At 42.5% G+C, this 24310-nt stretch overlaps 1 protein-coding gene across 9 annotated transcripts in view; it reads left to right on the forward strand.

Moving 5' to 3' along the window:
- LOC110508784 (partitioning defective 3 homolog) overlaps positions 1–24310 on the forward strand; it is a 227961-nt gene that overhangs the window by 27902 nt on the left and 175749 nt on the right. For all 9 annotated transcript variants that reach the window (XM_036966639.1, XM_036966637.1, XM_036966638.1 and 6 more), the window contains exon 2: positions 22332–22433. In XM_036966639.1, the coding sequence (XP_036822534.1) occupies positions 22332–22433 (102 nt within the window). The remainder of the gene's footprint in view (positions 1–22331; positions 22434–24310) is intronic.

Here is a 24310-nt window from a genome sequence, read left to right on the forward strand (position 1 = left end):
TTTGATTTCCTTGCCCTCTAAGCAGTCTATGGACAAGGTTTGACAGAAATTCATGATTTGGTTTAGTTTCCCCGGCACTGTGAGAAGATGAGACTCACAAACTCGACGGTGCTCTACACACACACACACACACACACACACACACACAAGCGTCTTGGGACTCAGTACAGCCCATCTGCCAACTTCTGTCTGTCTGAACAGTTTCGGCTACACACTAATATGACCCCTCTGTGGAGGTGTATTTGTTCGTAAGAAATTCATGTTGGTTGCTAGGACATCCACAAGCCACTCCTCTGAAGACCCCCCCCCCCCCCCCCCCCCCCCCGGTAGCAGTAAAAAATAAAAAAATAATGGAAGTATACGCCGCTGTTCAAACGTTTGGGGTCACTTAGAAATTCCCCTTGTTTTTGAAAGAAAAGCACTTTTTGCCCATTTTTAAAATAACATAAAAATGATCAGAAATAGTGTAGACATTGTTAATGTTGTAAATGACTATTGTAGCTGGAAACGGCTGTATTTTATGGAATATCTACATAGGTGTACAGAGGCCCATTATCAGCAACCATCACTCCTGTGTTCCAATGGCACGTTGTGTTAGCTAATCCACGTTTTCATTTTAAAAGGCTAATTGATCATTAGAAAACCCTTTTTCAATTATGTTAGCACAGCTGAAAACGGTTGTTCTGATTTAAAGAAGCAATAAAACTGGTCTTCTTTAGACTAGTTGAGTATCTGGAGCCTCAGCATTTGTGCGTTCGATTACAGGCTCAAAATGGTCAGAAACAAATAACTTTCTTCTGAAACTCGTCAGTCTATTCTTGTTCTGAGAAATTGCCAAGAAATGGAAGATCTCGTACAATGCTGTGTACTACTTTCAGAGAACAGCGCGAACTGTCTCTAACCAGAATAGAAAGAGGAGTGGGAGGCCCCGGTTCCCAACTGAGCAAGAGGACAAGTACATTAGTGACTAGTTTGAGAAACAGACGCATCAGAAGTCCTCAACTGGCAGCTTCATTAAATTGTACCCGCAAAACACCAGTCTCAATGTCAACAGTAAAGAGGCGACTCCGGGATGCTGGCCTTCAAGACCGAGTTCCTCTGTCCAGTGTCGTGTTCTTTTGCCCATCTTAATCTTTTATTTTTATTGGCCAGTCTGAGAGATGGCCTTTTCTTTACAACATTAACAATGTCTACACTGTATTTCTGATCAATGTTCTTTCAAAAATAAGGACATTTCTAAGTGACCCCAATCTTTTGAATGTAATTTCTTTCATTGATCTTTCTTATCGCTCAGATATAGGACAGACACTTCAGAACAAACTTATTTTAGATTTTTTGGGGGGGACTGTTCCATGTAGTGAATCTGTTATTCAATGCGCTTGTATGGGCTAGTAGCAGTAAGGCCAAATAAAAAAATGTTAGTAAATTTAATATTTTTTGTTGATACTTCAAGGGGTCTTAATTCAAAATCAAATAGCTAAATCATCCTTGGTAGGACCTTCTTGTTGGTAATGACGATTAACCGAAGCCATCACCCAATAGACTTTGCTTGCTCATAAGAAATTATTGTCTTGGTGTAGGATCTCTGATCAGATTTACTGATTTGAACTATTATGTGTAGAAAATGGGACCCTATTCCCTAATATTGGACACTTTTGACCAGGACCCATGGAGTTAGGGAATAGGGTGCCATTTGGGACACAGCCCTTGACCACCTGAAGTCACTGGAGATCAGTCATTATGAAGTGGCAGCCTTATGAAATAGAGGGTTAAGAATCCAGGATGAAACCTGAAGAGGCCCAGAATGAAACGGTGCCGGGCTGGCACCGAACCCCTCCAAAGCTGATCTCAGGTCTGCCAATGCTTTGAGCTGCTGCCTCTTGAGCCTCACTTTGCTGAAGGTCTATAAATGTAATCCAGTTCATTGACCTAGCAGCCAGCTATGTGTGTGTATGAAAGCCATACTTGCTCTCTCTCCTCTCAGCTCTGTTTGTACTTTCTTCCTGACGTTCTTCCCAATCGCTTCCATTGCTTTGTATTCTGCTCTTTCAAGTCAGTCTTTCAGGTATTTTTCTTTGGTGCATCTAGTTTGTTTAATGTGCTGCTATGTTGCTGCAAACTGTATCAATAACCAATGAGACTGGTGATATGATACACTCTATCTAATGTAGCAAGAAGATGGGGGGATTCTCAAGTTGCAGTGTGTGGCCTCATTCAGAACCTCGGGCTACACCCCCCCCCCCCCCCCCCTCAATAGTAACATAACCCATGTCCCAGGAGAGCACGACATCAGCAGACAGCAGGTGTACTGTGTGTAGAATAACAGCAGGTTAATGGGCTGTGGAAGCACCACTGTGCCCTGAAGAGGGTGGAGACATGTCGGGCCTACCAGGTAGTAGTCGGTCTGTCCTTCCCCCAAATGGCACACTGAGCCCTGTTTTTTAAAAGTTGTGGTCAAAATAGGGATAGGGTGACTTTTGGGACACTGTGTGGCACTAACTTTTTTAGTCTGTTTTGCTTGATTTCTTGTATTTTTCAAAAACAATCTGACATAATAAGAATTATTTTTTAAAAGCATGATTAAATGCTTTAATCTTGAACAACTCAGTCCTGGGGTGAAGACGGGCGTGTATCTGAAGATCTAGCCTGGCTTTTCTAGTCTGTTTATTGTAAGCTCTGTAAAGTTGTGTGCAGAACAGATTGGCCTAAAAGACACTGAATTCCTTTTTGTGCACCTTAATTTTTTTTTATAAAAAAAAAATGTTTAGTGTTCTCTGCACTCTAGTCTACAGTACACACACGCATTTGCAAGGGCAATCTTCATTTCCAGTGGATCAGGACTTTGTCTGTTCCTCTCTCTACTTTTACACTGAGCAGACTGTGAGCTCTGCTCGCCTGTTACTCGTCAGAGGTTCTGTCGGCGGCGACAACACGCTCACCAAGGATTATGTTCCCTGTTGAACTCCACATGACTCAATTCAGAGTGCGAATTATATAGTGCTGTTCGGGTAGGGATGGGCGACGTATATAGACTTAATTTAAATGTATGTTTTAGCGCGATGTTCCAAATGCCTGTATCGCAAGAATCAAGGTGTTCATATATTTGTATTTTCATGAGCGTTGTCTCGTCTCCTTCACTCCTGTGCTGTGTGTACTGTGCACCTTCCCACTCACTCACACACCAAGCCCATTCCCCTGCCACTCACAACAACAGACGCAATATAACTACTTCCTCTCTGACACCAAGCAGTTTAAACTCGCTATTTGCATGTTTAAGGCACGTTCACGCAAATGAGCAGGGACCCTGGGCTTCTTTGGTGATTTTCAGAGTCAGTAGAAAGGCTTCTTTAGGGTCCTAAGTTTTCATAACTGTGACCTTAATTGCCTATTGTCTGTAAGCTGTTAGTGTCTTAATGACCGTTCCACAGGTGCATGTTCATTAATAATTTATGCTTCATTGAACAAGCATGGGAATCAGTGTTTAAACTTTTTACAATGAAGATCTATGAAGTAAATGTATAAAAATCAAAATATCTTTGAAAGACTGGGTCCTGAAAAAGGGACGTTTCTTTTTTCAAAAAGAAATGTCAAAAGTTTTGCACTGTATAAGGAAACGGGTCACAGATGCCCTATGGTACACAGCCCTGTTCTGCCTGTTGTTTCCTATCATCTCATGCTAGGACATGTCCCCCTAGCCCAACAGGCTTCCAGACAGACAAATGAATCCATATAGAAGTGATATGGTCTCAAATTGTTATCCATTCAAAATGGCCTAATCCCCTTGACAGAAGAGTGCCTAAAGAATAAAGGATTTGTTTGGGTTATCACTAAAGCACTCCCAAGTCTGCTTTCCTCTTGTTTGGACTTCCTCTCCATTCAGTTAGGATAACGCTCTCTACCTCTTATCCCCAATTTGTGAAGTTCCACTGGATTCATTTGTGTGGGGGAACTTTTCCTATTTATTGAACTGCCATTCAGGCTTATGAGTGTTTGCTGAATTCTGGGCTCTGGCAAACCCCTTTCTCAATTCTGGGATAGTTTGTCTTCCACTAAGACTTCAATCTTCTTTTATTCGCCAACATCAAGCGGTCTAAGTAAGGGGTAGTGTTGGCAGTGTGACAGCCAGTGTAACTGAAGACTCTGACGTGTGTCTTCGGTTTCCCTCCCATTTCTCTCTAATGGACTGACCTTAAATAGAAATTCCAATTGGCTGTATTTTTTTTCTCTGCTCCACTCTGCTTTTTTTTGCTGTCTGCGAAAAATGTTTACATTTGAACTTTAATTTTTCTGTACTTGAAAGGCGATTGCAGACTTGTCGTTGTTTGGAAGGTACTCGTTGCATATTAGTTTTGGCGTGGTTAAATGAATAGCGGTAGGAGGAAACCTGATTTTTCCCTGCTGAAAGGCACTGTGCTGAAATGTTGCTTTAACAGTCACGGTGTCTATACAAATCTTGGAGTATAATACTGTACATTCCCTATCAATTTCTCAATGCTTGCGTTTCCTGAAAAGCAGAAATGTTTGCCCACAGGATGTTTTCTGCCTCCATGCTATTCCACAATATGCTTTTGGATTGGCTGCTTCATTTAGGGGATCGGAAGGCCATTTAATTCCGTCCCAAATGGCACCCTATTCGCGATATTAAAAGTATTGCACCATATAAGGAAGGGAATAGGGTGCCATTTTGGATGCGCATTTATTACAATGAGCTGTTGGCTGTGTTATCTTTCAGAGTAGGCGTAATGGAATGAAAATGTCTAACGTTGACTTAATTCATGAACATTATTGTGATTTAGATTTGTTCTCTTTTGCTCATTTGCTTTAATTGCTGTTTTTTCCAGCTGAAATACCATAGACTTGTATATAATGGTGAAATACCAAACTGCAACTTGAATTTTAATACTAGAATCCTGGTAGGTGCAGATGGCTTACAACTAGTTTTTGTATGCCTACTTGAATTGCGTCATTAACAACTTTAGCTGCCGCAAGGAGCAAAATGGCCAATTTGTGAATGGCGTTTGGGTTACGGCGGGTTGTGGTCAAAGTATGTGCTTGCGTGCCTGTGTAGTGCTTACGCTGACCTGCACAGATGAGGGTCTAATGGATGAATGAGCCACTCTGTGATTGTGGATGGTGTCTTTTTACACACTGGCCCTAGCCTGCCGTCTGAGCTGGGTGTCCTGTGACACCACCTGGCCAGCTCTCTTTCACCCACACCAGAACCTGGGTACAGATACTATTTTAAATCTTTCAAATACTTTGAGCATTTGCACTAGCCTGCCTGGAGTTCCACTCAATGGGCTGCGTTTGGGTCTATTCTTTAAGCCAGGAAAGTTCAGTCGAGCACAAAGTGTGAAATTATTTCAAATCGCATTTAAAACAAGGTCTGACCCACACTGGCTCAACTAGAGAAAGGAATCAGTGAGAAAGATGCCCGTCCCTCCTCCCTCCTCGTTAACACTGAGTTCCCTGTGTCCTCGCTAGGCCTCTAGGGAACACTCCTAATCTCCTCAACACCCATACGAGGGGAGAGAATACTTACGTCTCTCTGTGGCTCACTCTGTGGCTCTCTCTGTGGCTCTCTCTGTGGCTCTCTCTGTGGCTCTCTCTGTGGCTCTCTCTGTGGCTCTCTCTGTGGCTCTCTCTGTCTGCACTAGAGGTCAACCGATTAATCGGAATGGCCGATTTAATTAGGGCCGATTTCAAGTTTTCATAACAATCGAAATCTGTATTTTTGGACACCGATTTGGCCCCTTTTTTTACACCGTTATTTAATCTTTATTTAACTAGGCAAGTCAGTTAAGAACACATTCTTATTTTCAATGACTGCTCAGGAACGGTGGGTTAACTGCCTCGTTCAGGGGCAGAAGGACAGATTTTTACCTTGTCAGCTCGGGGGATTCAATCTTGCAACCTTACAGTTAACTAGTCCAACGCTCTAACCACCTGATTACATTGCACTCCACAAGGAAACTGCCTGTTACGCGGATGCAGTAGAAGCCGAGGTAAGTTGCTAGCTAGCATTAAACTTATCTTATAATAAAACAATCAATCAACCATAATCACTAGTTAACTACACTTGGTTGATGATATTACTAGTTTATCTAGCGTGTCCTGCGTTGCATATAACCGATGCGGTGCGTATCGTTGCTCCAATGTGTACCTAACCATGAACATCAATGCCTTTCTTAAAATCAATACACAGAAGTATGCATTTTTAAACCTGCATATTTAGCTAAAAGAAATCCAGGTTACCAGGCAATATTAACCAGGTGAAATTGTCACTTCTCTTGTGTTCATTGCACGCAGAGTCAGGGTATATGCAACAGTTTGGGCCGCCTAATTTGCCAGAATGTTACGTAATTTTGACATAAAGTTGAAGGTTGTGCAATGTAACAGGAATATTTAGACTTAGGGATGCCACCCGTTAGATAAAATACGGAACAGTTCCGTAATTCACTGAAAGAATAAACGTCTTGTTTTCGAGATGATAGTTTCCGGATTCGACCATAGTAATGACCAAAGGCTAGTATTTGTGTTTTTTATTATATTTGAATTAAGTCTGATTTGATATAGCAGTCTGAGCAGTGGTAGGCAGCAGCAGGCTCGTAAGCATTAATTCAAACAGCACTTTTGTGCGTTTGCCAGCAGCTCTTCGCTGTGCTTCAAGCATTGAGCAGTTTATGACTTCAAGCCTATCAACTCTCGAGATTAGACTGGTGTAACCAATGTGAAATGGCCAGCTAGTTAGCAGGGTGCGCGCTTATAGCGTTTCAAATCGGTGACGCAACTCGCTCTGAGACTTGGAGTAGTTATTCCCCTTGCTTTGCATGGGTAACTCTGCTTGGCTGTTGTCGTTGTGTTCCTGGTTCGAGCCCAGGTAGGGGTGAGGAGAGGGACGGAAGCTATACTGTTACACTGGCAATACTAAAGTGCCTGTAAGAACATCCAATAGTCAAAGGTTAATGAAATACAAATGGTATAGAGAGAAATAGTCCTATAATTCCTATAATAACTACAACCTAAAACTTCTTACCTGGGGATATTGACGTCTCATGTTAAAAGGAACCGCTAGCTTTCATATGTTTTCATGTTCTGAGCAAGGAACTTAAACGTTAGCTTTCTTACATGGCACATATTGCACTTTTACTTTCTTCTCCAACACTTTGTTTTTGCATTATTTAACCTCTTGAACCTCTGGGGGCAGTATTTCATTTTTGGATGAAAAACGTTCCCGTTTTAAACAAGATATTTTGTCACGAAAAGATGCTCGACTATGCATATAATTGACAGCTTTGGAAAGAAAACACTGACGTTTCCAAAACTGCAAAGATATTGTCTGTGAGTGCCACAGAACTAATGCTACAGGCGAAACCAATATGAAATTTCATACAGGAAGTGAGGAAGTTTGCCATGTTTCTGTCGATTATTATGGAGTTAATTTGGAAAAAAGTTCAGTAATGACTGAATTTTCTGTTTTTTTTCTTAGCCAAACGTGATGAACAAAACGGAGCGATTTCTCCTACACAAATAATATTTTTGGAAAAACTGAACATTTGCTATCTGAGTCTCCTCATTGAAAGTTCTTCAAAGGTAAATTATTTTATTTGAATGCTTTTCTTGTTTTTGTGAAAATGTTGCCTGCTGAATGCTAGGCTTAATGCTATGATAGCTATCAATACTCTTACACAAATGCTTGTGTAGCTATGGTTGAAAAGCATTTTTTGAAAATCTGAGATGACAGTGTTGTTAACAAAAGGCTAAGCTTGTGAGCCAATATATTTATTTCATTTCATTTGCGATTTTCATGAATAGTTAATGTTGCGTTATGGTAATGAGCTTGAGGCTATAATTACGCTCCCGGATACGGGATTGCTCGTCGCAACAGGTTAAACCAAATTGAACATGTTTCATTTTTTATTTGAGGCTAAATTGATTTTGATGTATTATATTAAGTTAAAATAAGTGTTAATTCAGTATTGTTGTAATTGTCATTATTACAAATAAATAAATAAAATCCGCCAATTAATCGGTATCGGATTGAAAAATCATAGCATTGAAAAATCATAATCGGTCGACCTCTGGTCTACACCTCCTTTGCTCTCACATCGTGGTGTTGAGAAAAGGCCTCTGCTGTGAAGTGCTGTGTTTTCTCCACTGGTTGACAGTGAATTGATTTAGCGTTCCAGGTTAGTCCCCCTGAAGGTCGTCGTGGCAGTGTGTGCTGCTCTCCAAGTCCTGTTCATCTAAAAAGCTTTTCATGTGGCCTGGTTAAGCAGATTATTTCTTTAGGTGGATTGAGATCAAATGGGGCGACAGAGGTAGACCTAGCTACTCCTCATTGCCAAGCCTCTCTTCCCCCCCAGTTCAAACTCAGCAAAACCTTGCCACTAATATAGGTCAAACTATTCCAACCTTATGTGAAACGGGGTCCTACTAAGTGCTTTGAGGGGCTCTGCTCGACCCTAACGATTGAAGTAACGAGCAAACATCCAGTCTAAGTAATTACAGATATTTGTAGAATCTACTCTGCCTCCTGTTTTTAATCTTTTCATTCTTGATTGGATCAGAGACCCACAACTGCACTTAATAAATCTGAATGTAACATTGTGTGTTGAGTGGGACCCCTTCCAGGAAGGGTATGCTTGGCCCTGTGGCCGGGAGCTCACGAGGGAGGGGGGGGGGGGGGGGGTAGGGTTGGACTTGAGGGGCTAGCTCCTGGCTGTATGTCATGTGGAAGAGGAAGCCTCTGAGATATTGAGTCCTGTCTGATGGGGTTCTGAGGTTACATTCCAAATGGCACCCTTTTCCCTACATAGCAGTGCACTATATAAGGATTAGGGTGCTATTTGGGAGACATTGTCTGCGGGCTGACTGGCCTGGTACCGAGGTGACGAAATAGGGGTGTTTGAGAGAGAGATGGGTTTGGAGGACAGAGTTCTATAGCTGAGAACTATAGCTAGCTCAACTGGTTCATTGTGGCTGTGTTTTTGTGCTGTGTCATTGTGATTTAAAACGAGACATTACCGTTCCTCTTAACCCCCTTTCTCCGTTTCCTCAGATCAGTCTAACAGGAGTTATTGCTGACTACAGTCTCTCTATCACACAGTGTAACACTGGAAAAGGGCGGCCTGGTTGTAAATTGAGTGAATAAGTAGTAGTTCCCACTGAGGACCTGTACTTAAGATTCCGGATGAGCTCCGCACGCGCACACACAGAGGAATGTAACGCACTTGACTTCAGGACTAAGCACAAAGCCATGCCTGCAGAGAGTAATGAACGTAGGCTAGGTAATAGGCATATCTTGTTACTGACACAGGCCCTGGCTATGTCCCAAATGGTAGCCTATATAGTGCACTACTTTTGACCAGCCTCTATGGGCCCTTGTCAAAACTAGTGCACTATATAGGGAATAGGGTGCCATTTGCGGGACACAGTTGGCCCCTCTGCCTGTCATTATTTATCTCCATTTCAAATGGCACCCTATTCCCTATATAGTGCAGTACTTTTGACCAGAGCCCTATGTAGGGAGTAGGGTTGCTATTTAGGACACAAGCATGTGCATGGTGTACGTGACCTTGTGTGGTCGCCGATTTCATAATATATGAACTTGACTTTAGATAGCTACCCAAATTTGTAGCGAGATTTGTCAAAATGGATTTGTGGGTAATTTTTGAGTCATGACACAACGTTGTTCTAATGTTAATTTGTGTTGTGCAGCTCCATTGCTTCACATCTCTGCAGTGTCTGGAAGGCTCTGTTCCCTCACACCACCATGTTTCTCAATCCCAGTTTACACACAGGGTGTTTTACACTACCAAAATATGAAGTAAGATCTTCTTCTACATCTGTTTACATTATTGGAGGTAGTGTGGGCCATGGCCAAAGCTTTATGTGTGTCTAGCTAATAGTCTACCTCACCGGTTGAGTTGTCAGCCTTCTGATCAGATAAACAGTAAAGGCGAGCATAGACTGGTCAAAATGAAAAAGCGTGCCATTTGGGACACAACCTGTTGGAGGGCAGGTACGGTAGAGTGAACGAGTCCTCCAGAATCAACCATGCTAGAGTTGTTCTCGCCAAAGAAATGGTACCTCAGAGAGTTCTATTGTCATGAAGGTCTCTGCTGTTTGTCTTGGCCTAGATGAGACTGGCTGTGCTCAGTTAGCTATTTCTAGACCATGATCAGTTTACTGGAGCCTGGTCCAATCCCAAACTCTTTCACCCCCTAGCAGACTCCTCAGATACCTCCCAAATGGCACCCTATTCCATATATAGCCTAGTGCACAACTTTCGACGAGGCTCCATAGGGCGCATGTTAAAAGTATTGCACTATATAGGGTGCAATGGGGAATCCTTTGTACATTACAGTAGGGTTGGCGTGCTGCTAGTACAGGAGAAAGAAGTATGTAAGGGGATTTCTCTGGATTGTATTATGTTGTAATGTTTGTTAATCTCCCCCCAGATAGTTGCAGTAGCTTTGTCTTCATTTTGTCAGCTCCCAGCCACGTTGCCTAAGTAACTTACTGTCCTCCATCTGTCAACGCAACACACGGAGAGGCTCTCCCTCCATGCTTAATCCTAAATCTACAGTCACTTAATTATGCTCTCAGATGTGTGTGTGTACACGCACGTGTTTCCCCCTCCAATTTGTTCTCTGCATGAATTCAGACCAGAAAGAGAGCACTGCAGCAAAACTAGTTCTCAGGGCTATACTAAAACCTCATGGCAGTGCAAGTTTTTGTCAGTCATACAGTAAACTACATGCAAATGAGCCTACATGACCGAGGAAGGAGGGGAATGGGTTTGGCTACTAAACCTGCCTTTGGTGTTCTTCGCTGTAGGGATAGGGAGAGATTTGAAGATGGATGAGTTTGGCTCTTAAACCTGCATTGGGGCTGCTGAGAAACTGTGTTGTGAGGATGACTTCTGCTGAGCAGAACAAATGCAGCATCAGTACTTTAATATTAATGAAGTATAAATATACAGTGCCTTCATGAAGTATTCATACCTCTTAACTTATTCCACATTTTGTTGTTGCAGCCTGAATTCAAAATTTATTAAATAAGATACAAAATCTCACCCATCTACACACAATAGCTCATAATGACAAAGTGAGAACATGTTTTTAGAAATGTTTGCAAATGTATTGAAAATGAAATACAGGAATATCATTAAATGAGTATTCACACTCCTGAGTCAATACATGTTAGAATCACCTTTGGCAGCGATTACAGCTGAGAGTCTTTCTGGGTATATCTCTTAAGAGCTTTGCACACCTGGATTGTACAATTTTTGCATATTTATTCTTAAACCTCTGTCAAGTTGTTGATCATGGCTATACAGCCATCTTCAAGTCTTGCCATAGTCTTGAAAATCTAAGTCAACTGTAACTCAGCCACCCAAGACCATTCAATGTCATCTTGGTAAGCAACTCCAGTGTGTATTTTTGGGCTTGCATATTAGGTTGTCTTTCAGTGTCTGGTGGAAATCAGACTGAACCAGGTTTTCCTCTAGGATTATGCCTGTGCTTAGCTCTATTCTGTTTATTTTAAGCCTAAAATCCCTAGTCCTTGCTGATGACAAGCATACCCATAACATGATGCAACCACCACCATGCTTGAAAATATGAGGAGTGGTACTCAGTGACATGTTGGATTTGCCCCAAACATGCTTTGTATTCAGGACATAAAGTTAATGTCTTTGCCAAGTATTTTTGCAGTTTTACTTTAGTGCCTTAATGCAAACAGGATGCATGTTTTAGAATATTTGTGTTCTGTACAGGCTTGCTTCTTTTCACTCTGTCATTTTAGGTTAGTATTGTGGAGTAACATCAAATAGGGCTGGGTAATATATCAAATTAGTTTAATTCTAATGTGTGTTTTAACACAATGTTCAAAATGCCTGTATCGCAAGAATCAACGTTTTATATATAGTTTTCGTACTTATGAACATTTTTGGTCTCCTTCACTCCTTCTGTGCTGTGTGCACTGTGTACCTTCCCACTCACACACAGACACCAAGCCCATTCCCCTGCCACTCACAACAACGACAAAAGATAACTTCTTCCTCTCTGACAAGCGGTTTAAACTCGCTATTTGCATTTCAGGTTTGGTCCAACCGAATCGGTCATATGGACACAAACGCCTAGAGACATTTATTTGACTGTAATAGAGGAGAACTCTGCCTTTCTAACGATGCCCTTTTCATGTCTCAACTCCCAAAATGTAGAACAGAGCAGACCCTACTAAAATGAGAGTATCAATGAACTTGATTGTGGAAAATTAATGCTCAGTTTGTCAAGTGTGGCATTGCGGTACCACGTACTCGCTAGCAACATTTTAGCCAGACTTATGTGCTAGCTGTCTAGTTTGTTTTATTAATGTGCAATGAGCATAAGACAAATTTATATAAAGAATTGGCAACTGGTTGTCATTCTGAGAAATAAGCAGCATCTTATCCAGTTAGGCCACTTGATTTCAACATCTAAAAGTGAACAGGTTGTGTTTCAAACAGTTGGAGATGGGAAGGAGGGTGTGTTTATAAATTCCATTGTTTTACTTTGTTAGCAAGCAAATAGATCCACGTTGGCTAGACTTCATATTTAACGTTCAGCTGACTACTCACTGGCACGTGGGCTTGTGCTTCAGAGATTGAGACCTGTGTTAATGTTCTATAATGCTACCAGAAGTTAGTCATTATTAGTGAATGTGCCTTATGCATGTTTCTGGTTTAACTAAAAGGGCATTTTCATAGACTCGAAATTGATTTACTGCAAAAAAGCAGGTTAAACCATTTTGATAAAATAATGAATTTATTAGTGGGTCTTATGGTTGTGGAAGGCTTATATTTAGCCTAGGTATAAGGTTTTGACCTTTTTTTTTTTCATTGAGCAAAAAGCTTATTTTAAAGGTTAAAACATTTTGAGATGTATCGTGAATTGCCCATAAATTTGAAAAAAATATAGATTTTTAGGCCATATTGCCCAGCCCTAACTATGTCGTAGATCCATCTTCAGTTTTCTCCTATCACACTCATCAAACTGTAACCATTTTAAAGTCACCATTAGCCTCATGGTGAAATCCCTGAGCGGTTTCCTTCCTCTCTGTTAACTGTTAGGAAGGATGCCTGTCTCTTCTGTTGTGACTGGGTGTATTGATACATCATTCAAAGTTAAATTAATTACTTCACAATGGTGAAAGGGATATTCAATGTCTACTTTTTTAAATGTTTTAACCCATCTACCAATAGGTGCCCTTCTTTGCGAACCATTGGAAAACCTCAAATCTGTGTTTTTTGAAATTCACTGCTCGACTGAGGGACCTTGCATATAATTCTGCGTGGGGTACAGATATGAGGTAGTCATTTAAGTCATGTTAAACACTATATTGCTCACAGTGAGCCCATGCAACCTATTATGTGACTTGTTAAGCACATTTTTACTCCTGAACTTATTTAGGCTTGCCATAACAAAGGGGTTGAATACTTATTGACTGAAGACATTTTAGCTTTTCCTTTTTTTTATTAATCTGTTAACATTTCTAAAAAAACGAAGTTCCATGTTGATATCATGGGCCATTGTGTGTAGATCAGTGACACAATCTCAATTTAATCCATTTTAAATTCAGGCTGTAACAAAATGTGGAAGTTCTGAAAGAGGGGAGAGTGAGATGCTGGCAGCCAGAAATGTTGGCAGCCAGAAATGCTGGGAGCCAGCAAGGCAGCCAGAGATGCTGAGAGAGGGGAAAAGCGGTATGCTTACTTAGCCTTGTCACACAGTCCATCCTCCCTCCAGCCAGCCTGTTCCTTCAGTACAGCACTGGTCTTTGCATACTGCCCTTAGTGCTCAGCAGTGCATGGCGATGCAGCACACGTCATTGACAGAGTGGCCTATCTGTGCACTGAGCTAGAACCTCCACTGCCTGTTTGGACTGTGCCCAGAACCCATGGTGCTCTGCATTATCCCAGGGAGAGTGTGTATTTTAATTTTATTATATTTATTTATTAATTTGATTTATTTGTAATAATGACAACTTTTTTATTTTAACTTAGTATAATACATCAATAAAATCAATTTAGCCTCATAAATAATGAAACCGGTTCAATTTGGTTTAAATAATGCAAAAACAAAGTGTTGGAGTAGAAAGTAAAAGTGCAATATGTGCCATGTAAAAAAGCTAACGTTTAAGTTCCTTGCTCAGAACATGAGAACATATGAAAGCTGGTGGTTCCTTTTAACATGAGACTTTAATATTCCAAGGTAAGAGGTTTTAGGTTGAAGTTAATATAGTATTTATAGGACTGTTTCTCTCTGCCATTTGTATTTAATATACCGTTGACTGTTGGATGTTCTTATAGGCACTTTAGTATTGCTAGTGTAGCAGTATACAGTGCCTTGCGAAAGTATTCGGCCCCCTTGAACTTTGCGACCTTTTGCCACATTTCAGGCTTCAAACATAAAGATATAAAACTGTATTTTTTTGTGAAGAATCAACAACAAGTGGGACACAATCATGAAGTGGAACGACATTTATTGGATATTTCAAACTTTTTTAACAAATCATAAACTGAAAAATTGGGCGTGCAAAATTATTCAGCCCCCTTAAGGTAATACTTTGTAGCGCCACCTTTTGCTGCGATTACAGCTGTAAGTCGCTTGGGGTATGTCTCTATCAGTTTTGCACATCGAGAGACTGACATTTTTTCCCATTCCTCCTTGCAAAACAGCTCGAGCTCAGTGAGGTTGGATGGAGAGCATTTGTGAACAGCAGTTTTCAGTTCTTTCCACAGATTCTCGATTGGATTCAGGTCTGGACTTTGACTTGGCCATTCTAACACCTGGATATGTTTATTTTTGAACCATTCCATTGTAGATTTTGCTTTATGTTTTGGATCATTGTCTTGTTGGAAGACAAATCTCCGTCCCAGTCTCAGGTCTTTTGCAGACTCCATCAGATTTTCTTCCAGAATGGTCCTGTATTTGGCTCCATCCATCTTCCCATCAATTTTAAACATCTTCCCTGTCCCTGCTGAAGAAAAGCATGCCCAAACCATGATGCTGCCACCACCATGTTTGACAGTGGGGATGGTGTGTTCAGCTGTGTTGCTTTTACGCCAAACATAACGTTTTGCATTGTTGCCAAAAAGTTCAATTTTGGTTTCATCTGACCAGAGCACCTTCTTCCACATGTTTGGTGTGTCTCCCAGGTGGCTTGTGGCAAACTTTAAACGACACTTTTTATGGATATCTTTAAGAAATGGCTTTCTTCTTGCCACTCTTCCATAAAGGCCAGATTTGTGCAATATACGACTGATTGTTGTCCTATGGACAGAGTCTCCCACCTCAGCTGTAGATCTCTGCAGTTCATCCAGAGTGATCATGGGCCTCTTGGCTGCATCTCTGATCAGTCTTCTCCTTGTATGACCTGAAAGTTTAGAGGGACGGCCAGGTCTTGGTAGATTTGCAGTGGTCTGATACTCCTTCCATTTCAATATTATTGCTTGCACAGTGCTCCTTGGGATGTTTAAAGCTTGGGAAATCTTTTTGTATCCAAATCCGGCTTTAAACTTCTTCACAACAGTATCTCGGGCCTGCCTGGTGTGTTCCTTGTTCTTCATGATGCTCTCTGCGCTTTTAACGGACCTCTGAGACTATCACAGTGCAGGTGCATTTATACGGAGACTTGATTACACACAGGTGGATTGTATTTATCATCATTAGTCATTTAGGTCAACATTGGATCATTCAGAGATCCTCACTGAACGTCTGGAGAGAGTTTGCTGCACTGAAAGTAAAGGGGCTGAATAATTTTGCACGCCCAATTTTTCAGTTTTTGATTTGTTAAAAAAGTTTGAAATATCCAATAAATGTCGTTACACTTCATGATTGTGTCCCACTTGTTGTTGATTCTTCACAAAAAATACAGTTTTATATCTTTATGTTTGAAGCCTGAAATGTGGCAAAAGGTTGCAAAGTTCAAGGGGGCCGAATACTTTCGCAAGGCACTGTAGCTTCCGTTCCTCTCCTCGCCCCTACCTGGGCTCGAACCAAGAACACACCGACAACAGCTACCCATCGCTCCACAAAAGCCGCCGCGGCCCTTGCAGAGCAAGGGAAACGACTACTTCAAGGTCTCAGAGCGAGTTGCGTCACCGATTGAAGCGCTATTAGCGTGCACCCTGCTAACTAGCTGTTCATTTCACATTGGTTACACCAGCCTATTCTCGAGAGTTGATAGGCTTGAAGTCATAAACTGCTCAATGCTTGAAGCACAGCAAAGAGCTGCTGGCAAACGCATGAAAGTGCTGTTTGAATGAATGCTTATGAGCCTGCTGCTGCCTACCACTGCTCAGACTGCTCTATCAAATATCAAATCAAACTTATTTCTAATACACTGCTCAAAAAAATAAAGGGAACACTTAAACAACACAATGTAACGCCAAGTCAATCACACTTCTGTGAAATCAAACTGTCCACTTAGGAAGCAACACTGATTGACAATAACTTTCACATGCTGTTGTGCAAATGGAATAGACAACAGGTGAAAATTATAGGCAATTAGCAAGACACCCCCAATAAAGGAGTGGTTCTGCAGGTGGTGACCACAGACCACTTCTCAGTTCCTATGCTTCCTGGCTGATGTTTTGGTCACTTTTGAATGCTGGCGGTGCTTTCACTCTAGTGGTAGCATGAGACGGAGTCTACAACCCACACAAGTGGCTCAGGTAGTGCAGCTCATCCAGGATGACACATCAATGCGAGCTGTGGCAAGAAGGTTTGCTGTGTCTGTCAGCGTAGTGTCCAGAGCATGGAGGCACTACCAGGAGACATGCCAGTACATCAGGAGACGTGGAGGAGGCCGTAGGAGGGCAACAACCCAGCAGCAGGACCGCTACCTCCGCCTTTGTGCAAGGAGGAGCACTGCCAGAGCCCTGCAAAATTACCTCCAGCAGGCCACAAATGTGCATGTGTCTGCTCAAACGGTCAGAAACAGACGCCATGAGGGTGGTATGAGGGCCTGACGTCCACAGGTGGGGGTTGTGCTTACAGCCCAACACCGTGCAGGACTTTTGGCATTTGCCAGAGAACACCAAGATTTGCAAATTCGCTACTGGCACCCTGTGCTCTTCACAGATGAAAGCAGGTTCACACTGAGCACATGGGACAGATGTGACAGAGTCTGGAGACGCCGTGGAGAACGTTCTGCTGCCTGCAACATCCGCCAGCATGACCGGTTTGGCGGTGGATCAGTCATGGTGTGGGGTGGCATTTCTTTGGGGGGCCGCACAGCCCTCCATGTGCTCGCCAGAGGTAGCCTGACTGCCATTAGGTACCGAGATGAGATCCTCAGACCCCTTGTGAGACCATATGCTGGTGCGGCTGGCCCTGGGTTCCTCCTAATGCAAGACAATGCTAGACCTCATGTGGCTGGAGTGTGTCAGCAGTTCCTGCAAGAGGAAGGCATTGATGCTATGGACTGGCCCGCCCGTTCCCCAGACCTGAATCCAATTGAGCACATCTGGGACATCATGTCTCGCTCCATCCACCAACGCCACGTTGCACCACAAACTGTCCAGGAGTTGGCGGATGCTTTAGTCCAGGTCTGGGAGGAGATCCCTCAGGAGACCATCTGCCACCTCATCAGGAGCATGCCCAGGCGTTGTAGGGAGGTCATAGAGGCACGTGGAGGCCACACACACTACTGAGCCTCATTTTGACTTGTTTTAAGGACATTACCTAAGTAATGTCCTTAAATTATCGAAGTTGGATTAGCCTGTAGTGTGGGTTTCCACTTTAATTTTGAGTGTGACTCCAAATCCAGACCTCCATGGGTTGATAAATTTGATTTCCATTGATAATTTTTGCGTGATTTTTGTTGTCAGCACATTCAACTATGTAAAGAAATTATTTAAGAAGAATATTTCATTAATTCAGATCTAGGATGTGTTATTTTAGTGTTCCCTTTATTTTTTTGAGCAGTGTATAATAAAACACACAAATACTAGCCTTTGGTCATTAATATGGTCAAATCCAGAAACTGTCATTTCGAAAACAAAACGTTTATTCTTTCAGTGAAATACGGAACCGTTCCGTATTTTATCTGATGGGAGGCATCCTTAAGTCCAAATATTCCTGTTACATTGCACAACCTTCAATGTTATGTCATAATAGTTGGCATATTAGTTCTCAACGAGCCAGGCAGCCCAAACTGTTGCATATACCCTGACTCTGCGTGCAATGAACGTAAGAGAAGTGACACAATTTCCCTAGTTTAATATTGCCTGCTAACCTGGATTTCTTAACTAAAAATGCAGGTTTAAAAATCTGTAATTCTGTGTATTGATTTTAAGAAAGGCATTAATGTTTATGGTTAGGTACATTCGTGCAACGATTGTGCTTTTTACGCAAATGCACTTTTGTTAAGTCATCCCCCGTTTAGCGAAGTCGGTCTTCACACAGTTTGCAACGAGCCTGGCGGCCCAAACTGCTGCATATAGCCTGACTCTGTTGCACAGAATGCGAGAGAAGTGACACAATTTCCCTAGTTAAAATAAATTCATGTTAGCAGGCAATTATGAATTAAATATGCAGGTTTAAAATGATATACTTGTGCATTGATTTTAAGAATGGCATTGATGTTTATGGTTAGGTACACAGTGGTGCAATGACAGTACTTTTTCCGCGAATGCGCTTGTTAAATAACCGTTTGGCGAAGTAGGCTGTGATTCAATGATAATTTATCAGGCACCGCATCGATTATATGCAACGCAGGACACGCTAGATAGTGATTATATTGTGTTTTTTCTAAGATACGTTTAATGCTAGCTAGCACCTTACCTTGGCTCCTGGCTGCACTCGCATAACAGGTTGTCAGCCTGCCACGCAGTCTCTTCATGGAGTGCAATGTAATCGGCCATGATCGGTGTCCAATAATGCTGATTACCGACTGCTATAACAACTTGAAATCGGCCCTAATTAATCGGCCATTCCGATTAATCGGTCGACCTCTAATCCCAGAACACATCCTCGTGGAGAAGGGCCTTAAAACTGGATATGGATATCTTTAAGAAATGGCTTTCTTCTTGCCACTTACATAAAGGCCAGATTTGTGCAATATACGAGTGATTGTTGTCCTATGGACAGAGTCTCCCACCTCAGCTGTAGATCTCTGCAGTTCATCCAGAGTGATCATGGGCCTCTTGGCTGCATCTCTGATCAGTCTTCTCCTTGTATGAGCTGAAAGTTTAGAGGGACGGCCAGGTCTTGGTAGATTTGCAGTGGTCTGATACTCCTTCCATTTCAATATTATCGCTTGCACAGTGCTCCTTGGGATGTTTAAAGCTTGGGAAATATTTTTGTATCCAAATCCGGCTTTAAACTTCACAACAGTATCTCGGACCTGCCTGGTGTGTTCCTTGTTCTTCATGATGCTCTCTGCGCTTTTAACGGACCTCTGAGACTATCACAGTGCAGGTGCATTTATACAGAGACTTGATTACACACAGGTGGATTGTATTTATCATTAGTCATTTAGGTCAACATTGGATCATTCAGAGATCCTTACTGAACTTCTGGAGAGAGTTTGCTGCACTGAAAGTAAAGGGGCTGAATAATTTTGCACGCCCAATTTTTCAGTTTTTGATTTGTTAAAAAAGTTTGAAATATCCAATAAATGTCGTTCCACTTCATGATTGTGTCCCACTTGTTGTTGATTCTTCACAAAAAAATACAGTTTTATATATTTATGTTTGAAGCCTGAAATGTGGCAGAAGGTCGCAAAGTTCCAGGGGGCCGAATACTTTCGCAAGGCACTGTATATGCGTAACATTACTTTCTGTACATGTTTGAGACCAGAAGGGTGTTCCTGCAGCATTCTGACTCCAGGCCTGTTGCTGCAAGAGTCGGTTGATGAGGACAGAGCCTGTCTGAGATGTTCCCACCGTGTGTGTTGAAATAAGATGCATTTTGATTCAAGCGACTAATTGTCTAATTGGAGAACAAACTATGAATAAAAAATACTGCTGTTTTGGTGCCCGTACAGCTAACAAGCGCAACAATTCTATTGGGATTTTGTCAACGACACGATATATCAACAAAAACAAAAAAATCCAAAATGTAACTGTTGTTTTCCCCCTCCCCCCATCACTAAAGGCTATGGGGTTGATCATTTATGTAATGTGTGTCTGAAGGTGGGGTGTTTAGTAAGGCCAGAAGCTGTGCCGAAATGGAAGAAAACGGACAAACATGGAGTGAACTAGCCTAACCTGAACCTGCTTGTTTTTCGTTGCAAAACTGTTTGTTGCCAAACGATTTGCTACGTGTGCACTAATGAATAGGATCCGGGTTTCCAGCATGCTACACCACCACAACTGTCCTTGTTTACTCCAGATCCAGAAATCCACTGGGACATGTGGTGTGTTATTTACACTTGGCTGTTTTTACTGGACGGACTGGGGCTTCTAGGAATGCATTTTACACACTGCTCTCTGATGTGGCTGACCCTGTTTAAGCAAAAAAGATAGTATCCCCTCAACAGACTACTACACAGAACACGTGCTTGAGGCTAAGCCCCCCAATATTCACTGAAAATCACTGACTGCTCTGGTTCAACCAGGATATGACTGCTCTGAAGCTGTGTATACTGTATATAGGTGTTCTTGTAAGCAACTTAATGGCCACAGAAAGGGAAATAGTAGCCTTTTTAATACTTCAACCTTTTTAATACTTCAGCCTTTTTTAATACTTCAGCCTTGAACAGACCATAAAAGGCCATACCATTGCAGTGTTGAAGTGAGAGGCTGACGAGTGTTGTAGAAGGGGTCAAAGTGGCCTACTCACCTCTGGGCCAGTGTGCTTACTGTGGATCATAGATCAACCTGTCTGTCTGTGTCGGTCTCACGCTCGCTCTAAAATCGTGAGAATAGATCAACATCAATCCAGTTTGTACACTCAGTGTTTTAGAAAATAAATGGGCCACTTGGCCACCCACCACCTCACTCACTCCCCCATTGTGATTTGTTTTGTGTACACTCTGTTTGCACCCTACCCTGAGCCATCTGACCACTAAGGGACTGGCTCTTTAAGGATGCACCGAGTAGGTCCAGTTTGTCAATTTAACTGGTTATGTTAAGGAATCCATTGGTGTAAAATTTGTGCTCTGCTCTCCACTTTTTCCTGTAGTCCACTCCCTCTATCCCCCTGACAGACTGTCATTCTGGCTGCACCCTCATTTGGAGTTACCAAGGTCGTGTTCATTAGGCACCAAATGGAACCAAACAGACAAACAGGGCGGGATGATCTGGTCCAATAAGAAACACACATTCCAAACACTCAGTTTACCGTTGTATGCCCTAAGGAACAAATCTATGTTTTATTGCCATCTGAGACAGGTCCTCTTAATATGTAATTGATTGAACCAAAACCGTTCCTTCAATGGGGTATCAGTGGAGAGGTGCCTCCCCCTCCCCTCCACACTTTCCCCAGGTCTGATGTGAGGGGGTGGGGGCGAGAGGAGTGAGGCTATCAGAATAGGAATGAAGATCTAGGATCAGTTTAGCCTTTTAACTCCATAATGAATAAATAGCTGTCCTGATCTTACAGCACTGCTACTTTGAGACGCTATATGAATACTGGCCCAGATGGTATCTCCAGGGGTCCAGTACTGCCTAAATGTGGTGAGTGACTTGTCTGTCAGAGTCGTAATGATCTTAATGCTATGCGTTAGCTCCACAAGGTCTCCGCCATTGTCCCTCACTGTCAGGGTTTAACACCATGGGGACACATCAGTCACGGTTACAGAATGCAGAATATATTACAGTGCCAGCCAGCCATATTCATCACTCTCTGTATGTCTGCTCTCTCCTCTGTCTCTCTGTGTAGGCCTACCTCTTGGTTCTTCTCACTCTTTCTCTCAATTTCTCAGTCTCCTCTCTTGATGTTTCCCAACACTCTTATTGTTGAATCTGTGGACATGTTGACAGTTGATCTGTGTCTGCTGTGTTACTTGTAAGTGGAACCGATTGTAATGCGGGTCATTCTCCCAGTATTGTGAAAGATTGTCAGTCTATACAGTATAAATGATATGATGTGTCTACCCTCAGGGCTGTCTTCACGTCGCTGTGCTCTTAAACCGTCTCAACCCTGTCAAGACTGTCCCTAAACATCTCTCCCTTCTTTCTCTCCTCTCCCCCCTCCCACTCGCTCAGGCCGTCTCTGTCCTCTCCATGTGTTGTATGGGTATGTTTACCAGAGACAATGGGATATGTAAAATACCCATTTCTCTTGCTCATGCAGTAAATGGACAATGCATGAATCTTCTCCTTCTTCCCCTAGGATGCCAGCTACTGGTTACATGTGCACCGGTTGGAGCATGGGGACGGAGGTATCCTGGACCTGGATGACGTGCTGTGTGATGTGGCTGATGACAAAGACCGGGTAAGGGAACTGAAGCATGGGGTGTTCTAGTGGTTTAAGACAGTGAGAGAGTGGGTTTGAGTCCAACCTGCTGTTTTCTAGCACTTTCTCCTGCCTGTCCTGTCAGGCGTTCACTGTCCTATAGTAAACACGTGGTTGGAAATGCTACTTCAAGCAAGGGCCATGTGTCATCATGCATAAAGGATGACATGAGAGCAAAAACTCAGGGCATAAGTAGGTTTTGCCTACACTGTATGTGAACAACCCTTTTGGCAACAACACTGGCTATCTGGTTATTGCTTGGCATTTGTTGTTTGATACAGGGAGCTAGGTTGCTGCCAAAATAATGGAAATGCATGTTCTGGGGTTCATCCATTGGCATTCAGGAGTATACCACCTCAGTCACTGGCTTCATCAATAAATGCATCAATAATGTCGCCGTCCCCACAGTGACTGTTCGTACATATCCAGTACATCACTGGGACCAAGCTTACTGCAATCCAGGACCTTTATACTAGGCGGTGTCAGAAGAAAGCCCATAAAATTGTCAGGGACTCCAGTCACCCACGTCATAGACTGTTCTCTCTGCTACCGCACGGCAAGCGGTACTGGAGCGACAAGTCTAGGTCCAAAAGGCTCCTTAACAGCTTCTATCCCCAAGCCCTTCTTTGGACACTGTGTTAACAAACTTCCAAACAAGCTTCAATGCCATCCAACTCTCCTTCTGTGGCCTCCAACTGCTCTTAAACGCTAGTAAAACTAAATGCATGCCTTTCAACTGATCGCTGCCTGCCCGACTAGCATTCTGACTTAGAATATTTGGACAACTACAAATACCTAGGTGTTTGGCTAGACTGTAAACTCTCCTTCCAGACTCATATTAACCATCTCCAATCAAAAATACCACCATATACTACCCACCACTGCGACCTGTATGCTCTCGTCGACTGGCCCTCGCGACATATTCGTCGCCAGACCCACTGGCTCCAGGTCATCTTTAAGTCTTTGCTAGGTAAAGCCCCGCCTTATGTCAGCTGGTCACAATAACAACACCCACCCGTAGCACGCGCTCCAGCAGGTGTATCTCACTGGTCATCCCCAAAGCCAACACCTCCTTTGGCCGCCTTTCCTTCCAGTTCTCTGCTGCCAGTGACTGGAACGAATTGCAAACATCTCCCTCACTGACTTTAAGCATCAGCTATCTGAGCAGCTTACCGATCGCTGCAGCTGTACACAGCCCATCTGTAAATAAGCCCATCCAATCTACCTACCTCATCCCCATATTGTTTTTAACTTTTTTGCTCTTTTGCACACCAGTATTTCTACTTGCATATCTATCACTCCAGTGTTAATTTGCTAAATTGTTATTACTTGCTATTATGGCCTATTTATTGCCTTACCACCTCCCGCCATTTGCACACACTGTATATAGACCTTTTCTATTGTGTTGACTGTACGTTTGTTTATTCCATGTGTAACTCTGTTTGTGTCACACTGCTTTGCTGCTTTGCAGTAATTGTCATTCGTTAATCAGTGGTCCCTGATTAGTTTAATGAGCATGAAAATGATTTAAGCCGTATGCCATGGCCGTCTGTCACCTGATCTCAACCAAATTAAAGACTTGTGGGAGATTCTGGAGAATCTATGCCAAGGTGCATTGAAGCTGTTCTGGTTCGTAGTGCCCCAACGCCCTATTAAGACTGTTGGTGTTTCCTTTATTTTGTTTGTTTTTCATCAATAACATAGATGCATAAATAGATCAGGCAATCAGTAAACTGTCTGTCTACTTAAAGGCTTGGGCTACTTCACTCACCCCTCTCCACAGAATAGACTATGACCGCACCCAACCCTATTCCCTATATGATGTACTACTTTAGACCAGGGACCATATGGCTCTC

The sequence above is a fragment of the Oncorhynchus mykiss genome, chromosome 28 (assembly GCF_013265735.2).
Source record: "Oncorhynchus mykiss isolate Arlee chromosome 28, USDA_OmykA_1.1, whole genome shotgun sequence".
NCBI classification, from domain to species: Eukaryota; Metazoa; Chordata; class Actinopteri; order Salmoniformes; family Salmonidae; genus Oncorhynchus; species Oncorhynchus mykiss.